Here is a 7759-nt window from a genome sequence, read left to right as displayed (position 1 = left end):
CCACGAGACCTATGGAAGCTATTTAAAACCCAGCTAGGTTGTGGTGCTAAACTCAGATCCATAGCCAGCAACATATCCATCCAAACTCCCATAACCCTCCTCACGGATAGTCTTGATGTAGCCAAAAATCTCAACATCTACTTCACCTCCATGGCCAAAAATCTGGTCAATAAACTGCCCGCTCCATCTGGGCTGTTTGGTGTTAGGCACATCTTGAAATTCTACAGGAACCTTGGGGTATGCAAAGACAACTTTAAACTTGCCACGGTGTCAACTGATGAAGTGTTTAAAAAACTGCGCACCCTACCTCAATTCAAGGCCGCTGGCCATGATAAAATTGCCCCCAAATTTCTCATAGACTCAGCTGCCACCATTGCCCCAATCATTACCCATATTATTAATCTATCTATCAAGCAGGGTTATGTCCCCCAGGACTTCAAATTAGCCAAGGTAACCCCCCTGCACAAAAAAGGCAGTAAACTTGACCCTGGCAACTACAGGCCAATCTCAATCCTTAGTTCCATCTCTAAGGTAATGGAAAAAATTGTCTATGAACAGGTGGCTAGATATCTTGAAGAGAATAAACTGATCTACGAGTTCCAGTCTGGCTTCAGAGAGTCCCATTCCACAGATACATGCCTCATCTATTTGAATGATTACATCAAACGTGAAATTCACGATGGCAAATATTGTGGCATGGTCATGCTGGACCTCCAGAAGGCATTTGACACCGTCGATCATTCTATTCTGATCGAAAAACTCAAAGCTATTGGTCTTGATAGCACAGCAGTGAGATGGATGCACTCTTACTTGGTGGGGAGGGAACAGATGGTGGAAGTCAACGGAACCCTGTCCCCCCCCCTCCCAGTAAACTGTGGAGTACCTCAAGGGAGTATACTAGGACCACTGTTGTTCTTAATATACGTAAACGACATGTCATCTGCTTGTGACTGCAATCTGTTTCTGTTCGCGGATGACTCGGCTCTCCTAGTCTCAGGCAGAGACATTTTGCAGGTTGAAAAGGCCCTTAACTGTGAACTTAACAAGATCTGCACCTGGCTCAATGACAACAGACTCTCAATTCACCTAGGCAAAACTGAATGTATCCTCTTTGGATCTAGTCAGAAACTTAGCCTAGTTGAGAACTTCACAATTAAAGTAGGTGACACTGTGATAGAAAGAAAAAACCACATCTGCTACCTGGGTTGCATCCTGGAGGCTAACCTATCCAGTGAAAAAATGACCACCAAGGTAATCAATAAAGTCAATCAACGAATTCGCTTCTTGCAAAGAGTTGCCCCACTGATCAATATTAAATCCCGAAAGACACTAGGAGGTGCTCTTATTGGGCCCCTCATTGATTACGGAGTCCTTGTCTGGTATCGCGACGCCCCAGCTGCCTTAAAGCTAAAGCTCCAAACAGCCCAAAACAAACTAATTAGGGTTGTGCTTGGTCTCCCTCCTCTGACCCACCTTACCGAGCATCACCACGAAAGCGTGGGGTGGCTCAAAGTAGCTGACAGAGTACAGCATCTTGCAATGGGCCTGGTGTACAAGATACACTACACCTCCAAGATTCCCATGTACCTGACAAACTACTTCTTAAAGGTCAAGGATGTTCACGATCATAACACCAGAGGCAGCTCCACTAATCATCATCAGCGTAGATTTAACACTAAACAAGGCGCTAACTCGTTCTCCTGCTATACCATCAACATGTGGAACGCCCTTCCACAAGCCCTAAAGGAGAGCAAATCCCTAGCCTCCTTCAAAATTGGTATGAAAAGTCACCTTCAGTCAGCAGCTACCCGTGACTTGTAAATAGACTAAGCCCCCATGCTCCCCCCCCCCCTTTTTCTTTGTATTCTGCCTTTTGTATTTGATGTTATGCTTTTGAAACTGATATTATCCTAGATAAAGTACTATGTTCTATCCGTCTGTCTTTCAATGTTATATGAGATACTTAAAGTGTGGTTCCTGTGGAAATAAGCCTCGGCTTTCTAGGATCTCCTTTTAGTTGACCTTGTACCAGTGATTTGTACTGTCATGAAACTGTACTTTTTTCTATTGCAAACTTCTAATAAATTCTTCAATCAATCAATACTGAGCGCCACAGACGCAGCTGTTTCCCCTCAGCCGCCAGGCTGCTCATGGACTCTGGTTTCCGTTCTTCCCCTGTCCCCCAGAGCAGGGGTTTTCAAAGTGGGTGACGGGGCACCCTGGGGTGCTGCGACGGCAGTCCAGGGGTGACGCGAGATAATTTGATAATATTTGACATTTATTTGACATTTAAAAATATATTTAGTATCATTTTAAACTTGAAGTACAAAGTCAGTTCTAACCAAAATGGCTATTATCTTGTTTGCCTCGCAACATAATCGCTAAAATGTGCTATAAATATAAGTTGCTGGGAGTGAAAATTAGGAATATAATAATGTAGGGATTAGAGATGTTACCGATCAATCGGCAATGGATCGGATCGGGCCGATCAAAGCGTGATCGGCGATAATCAGTGGTTTAGATCAAAAGGTAAATTCACCGATCCGATCCGATCGGTGCATCCGATCAACCAGCCGTTCAGTATGCCCACTTGAGGCCATTTTGGGGTATTGATTTCCACAGTGCTGAAGGAATAATTAGTTACTGCTATGATAATAAATACATAGTAATGCTGGTAAATAACTATAAATGAATTCATGAGTGAATTAATTAATTAAAGTTAAAACATTAACATTTAGAAAATATAAATAATATATAAATATTAACTTGATCGGATCGGTGATTGATTGGTATCGGATGATCAAACTTTTGTGATCGGTGCTCGGTGATCGGTTCCAAAAAATCTGATCGGACCATCCCTAGTAGGGATGACTCAGATGAAAAAATATTTAAAGGGGTGCCCCGAGCAAAAAAAGTTTGGGAACCCCTGCCCTAGAGACACCAGAAATAGGACTGTGCTGCTCAATTGAACTGAACAATACTGCACTTTTACTTCTTGCACGGTGTTGTTTGTGTTGTGAGTTTACGTTATATGTTATGTGAAGAAATTATTGAATGCACATTATGTAAGTCGCCAAAACAAATTCCTATGTGTTTTACACAATGGCAATAAAGGAAATCTGAATCTGAATCTGAAATCTGAATCTGAAACCACCAAAACAGTACCTGGATATCCCTCTCAAACTAGAGACTCCTATTGTTATCGATTTAAGCAAATGCCTACTTACTATACAAACATATAGGAACATGTTTCCAGTGAGCCAACATGCACAACATAATCAGCACCCTGACTCTGTTTGACCAGAGCACAGAGCCTTCATTGGTAACAGCTGTGAAGGAAGTAAGGACGAGGCCCTTTACAATATGGCTGCTGTGCATATAGGCCAGGGGCCAATTCTGATATCTTCACAAATTGGTACCACCCAAGGTGACCGTACATTTTTTACTTCCTACATGTCTCTAGTTTACATTTTGGTATGATAACCCTTTCTGAGACCCAGCTTAATTGATGTTATCAGCCGCTAGAGTCTGTCTCCCATCGACTTTCTATACAGGAGGAAAATACCCAGAAAACATTTTTTTCTGGGCATTTAAGTAGGATGTGAGGGGTCTAACTAGGTGTTTGTCATGATGCTGAATCCAAGCATTTGTTTTGCACAAAAAACATTCCTTGGGCTACAAATGGCCCCAGAAAACGCCCACAAAACTGATGAAACTGAGGAAAAGTGATGACTCATCACTTTTCATCACTAAACCATTGTTTTCTGGGGCCATTTGTAGCCCAAGGAATGTTTTTTTTGTGCAAAACAAATGCTTGCAATGGATTCAGCATCATGACAAACCCCTAGTTAGACCCCTCACATCCTACTTAAATACCCAGAAAAAAAAAAACTCTAGCGGCTGATAACATCAATTAAGCTGGGTCTCAGAAAGGGTTATCATACCAAAATGTAAACTAGAGACATGTAGGAAGTCAAAAATGTATGGTCACCTTGGGTGGTACCAATTTGTGAAGATCAGATCAGAATTGGCCCCTGGCCTAATATAGGCAGTTTGGGGGTCCTTGACACTGTTGTATGTGACGGTGACATCATCACACAGAGCCAGATGACCAGGTGGATGTGAAGAGCAGAGCTGTGGGAGAGATGATGGAGAGGATCCGTAAGGGGATAGTCCTGAGACCCACTAGGCCCCAGGTACACGCACGCACGGACGGATGCACGCACGCACGCAGCCACGCACACACACAGCGTTCAATGAATGATCGTTCATGATCTTGTTCATATTTTGGCCTCGTAGGCTGAGATGACTGCTCTAAGCCGGTGCACAGGGAACTGTCTGCAGTAATCAATTTACAGTATGAGGAAATAAAGGCATGATTATCTAGTCGTTGTCTAACAATACTCAAACATAACACACAAGACCCACTAAAGACCAAAATCTTCAGACTTGGTCATGGTCTTTATTAAAGTCTTCCACAGACTCTCAAGGTTAAATAAACATTGACAGTGTAATCTCTCTCTCAGGTTGGACTGCAGGATGAAGACAGTTCCTGGAAGGTGAATATAGAATCACTCATCTTATCTGCAATTTCTGCATCATACTGTAAACAAACTGCAACTGTCGCTAAGTTGTGAAAAATGCTATTAAAAAACTGTCCAAATCCGTTATTGGTGCTCTGGGAGTTAAATCATTTCTACTGTCACTTTTACTAGTATTTCTGTACTGTGATATTACTGTTGTTAAAAAGATGTGCGACTGTACTTGTGTTGTTTCAACAGGAGCAGCAGAGTGAGAAAAGGAAGTCAGCGGTTGTGGAGTTGAAAGGAATGCTGGTAGGCCAAATTACTGCACTGCACTTTGATTCTTATTATGATGATGATTTGACTTATGGTAGATCTACAAAGGCTCAATCATTTTCATTTCAAGGACCCCCAGTTTGAAATGCATTAGGCCAGTGGTTCTCAACCTGTGGGCCAGCATCCCCACATTCAGACATGCTGCCATTCAGACCTCCCCCTATTCAGACACTAACCCTAACCCTAACCTCTATGGAAGTGTCGCCATTCAGACAATTAGAAGTCAATGTCTGAATGGCAGCATGTCTGAACGGAGAGTGTAAAAGCCCAGGGATGACCCCGCATGATTTTGGGGGGTCCCCAGATGACAGTGAAGTGACCATTTAATGACCTATGCATTTTAAAAGAAGAAAAGAAAAATAGTCAAACATTGTCTAAAGTCTAAAGTGTCAAATAATATAAGTGACACAATTGTTTATCATAGTCAATCACAATAATAGTAAAGCTTGTAGATCACAGTATTTATCTGTGGAGCAGCTGAGTCAACTAAAAATGTAATGCCTCAACTGGGGATGGAGCTCGAAACAAGGGCCCGCTACAAACAAATGTATTGAGTACCCGGTATCAATAAGCTTTGGGCTCAATAGAGGGTATGCTCAAAGTGAATGGCAAATCAAGTGGCAAAGTGAGTTTAACATTGTTTAATGCAATCAGATAGGACATTTCTGTTTGGATGTATGGGCTGTCAAGGCCAGAAAGTATATATATATTTTTGCCACTCAGTAGGTGTTTCCGCATAACTTTCGGGTATGATGATGATGTCACGCGAATACACTCTATATTTTTTCAGATAATTCAACCACACTTTGGATGTGTGGACTTCAATGTCATGTGGCTGTTAGTGAACCACATCCAGCAAGAATGTTAAATAATGACTTTAAACCCCATCAGGCATCAAATGACACAATTACACTAATCTTAGGCGTGCATCCTAAAGGCACCCCGGTTTAGTATGGTTCTTGTAAAGGAGCCTTATTTTCAGTGGAGATGACGGAGGCGCGCAGTCTCAGGCGACCTTGAGCCACGTGAGACACCGGCGAGCAAGTGGCAGCGAGTGAGTCGCAGTGTCGAGTGGCAGCGAAAGTCGCATCCAACTCAGCGCTGTTAGAAGTTGTAAACCAGGGGGCCAGAATAGTAAATCTTCGTCCCCCCGACTTTCGTCACCTCCGCGCGGTACAAGTGAACACAGCAGAGTGCTCCCTACTTCCGGTTCAGCCAATCACAAGCTTCCGCGGTGCGGGTCTTAACTGTACCGGGGTGCCTTTTGGATACACGCCACCTGCCTCTTGGTAAAAATAATAGCAACTTTAAGCTAGATGATTTTCAGGATGGCAACACCAGGCGGACTACGGCTGCTATGACGTAATCGGCGTAGCGATCAAAATGGTTAAGCAAAGCCTTGGCGGCGACGGGTTCCCACCCCTTTCACTGAACGCTTTGGTTCCCGTGGCGACGCACAGCAGACGGAGTAGGCGCTACGTGGGAAGGGACCTTCTGCCGTAGTAGAGACGGCTGCGGCGACGGCAGGTTTATCTATTGAGCACGGATCATTTCCGGTTACCGTTGTCATCTGCCGTTGCCGTTGCGTTGCTTAAGGTCGCTAATGTCTTTGTCACTGTGGCAGAACGTCATGAAACGCCAGGGCCACCAGAGGGCAGCAGCGTCCAGGAAGAGGATCAGCCGTAATGTAGGGGAGGCGGAGCTACTGATGGTTCTGCAGAGGAGGAGGAAGGCAATGACAGAAGGACTGGATCAGCCCTGTTTCTCTACTGGTACTAATTATAATAAGAAGAAGAATGATTAACTGAATCTTGACCAAAAGGTCAAAAGTCATGTCAGATCCTATGTCTAGGTGATACATGACCTTTGACACAATCTAAATGTCTCAATAGACGAGCAGGGAGACGAAATACAACCAGCCGCCATTATAAGTAATGTTGTATTAAAATGCTCGACCATACAGATTGTATAAATTATATCGTATTAACATACTCTACCATACAGATTGTATAAGTTATATTGTATTTAGTAAATAATAATATAATAAATACAATACAAATACAATATAACTTATACAATACTTAAATACAATTTAGTCCAATCTGCATATTAGAGCATATACTTTTTACATAATACTCTAACTTGCACATGGACTAAATTATATGTTATTAATTAGAAGAAAAGTATATATATATATATATATATATTATATATATATATATTTATAGTTAGTTAGTTAGTTTGATTAACTTTCTGCACTGCAATGTAATGCCATCTTGTCCATCCAGACTCCCAGCCGTGCAACCCAGCAGCAGAGCCTATTCTCTGGGCAGGAGAGAGCAGCAGTGTCCCTGTGCTCCGCAGGCTGACGCAGAACAGAGAGAAGAGAGACTCTCGCATCAGAGAATCCACCCTGATCATCAACAACCACTGACCACACCATCCACCCTCATGGCTCAGGGCACCCCTATTAATATTTTCTTCATCCGAGGCACCCCTACATTATATTCCTAATTTTCACTCCCAGCACCTTATATTTATAGCATATTTTAGCGATTATTTTGCGAGGAAAACGCAAGATAGGCTAATAGACATTTTGGTTAGAACTGACTGAAAATAACTTTGTACTTCAAGTTTAAAATTATACTAAATATATTTTTAAATGTCCAAATAAATTTAAAATATTAACAAAAATTATCTTGTGGCACTCCTGGACTGCCGTCCCGCCACCCCAGGGTGCCCCGTCACCCACTTTGAAAACCACTTAACTAGAGTTCTCAATGGGCCTAAAAATTAAGGCCCGGCCCAAACTGTAAACTAAATCTTATAACACCAGAACAATATGGAGATAACCAACACATCCCTCCATATATGGAGATAACCGACGAATCTCACTAAGT

The 7759-nt window shown here is 42.5% G+C and overlaps 1 protein-coding gene across 1 annotated transcript in view; it reads left to right on the top strand.

Moving 5' to 3' along the window:
• Window positions 1-7759, top strand: part of shtn2 (shootin 2) — a 17353-nt gene extending 9594 nt beyond the window's left edge. Inside the window, exons 11-15 of the mRNA XM_080744747.1 lie at window positions 4102-4196; window positions 4527-4559; window positions 4782-4835; window positions 6484-6631; window positions 7148-7759. Of these exons, the coding sequence (XP_080600873.1) occupies window positions 4102-4196; window positions 4527-4559; window positions 4782-4835; window positions 6484-6631; window positions 7148-7293 (476 nt within the window). The 3' untranslated portion in view covers window positions 7294-7759. The remainder of the gene's footprint in view (window positions 1-4101; window positions 4197-4526; window positions 4560-4781; window positions 4836-6483; window positions 6632-7147) is intronic.

Source organism: Nannobrachium achirus (assembly GCF_963921795.1).
Source record: "Nannobrachium achirus genome assembly, chromosome: 16".
Classification (NCBI taxonomy): Eukaryota; Metazoa; Chordata; class Actinopteri; order Myctophiformes; family Myctophidae; genus Nannobrachium; species Nannobrachium achirus.
The sequence above is the reverse complement of the archived record's forward strand: the minus strand, read 5'-3'. Positions and strand labels throughout refer to the sequence as shown.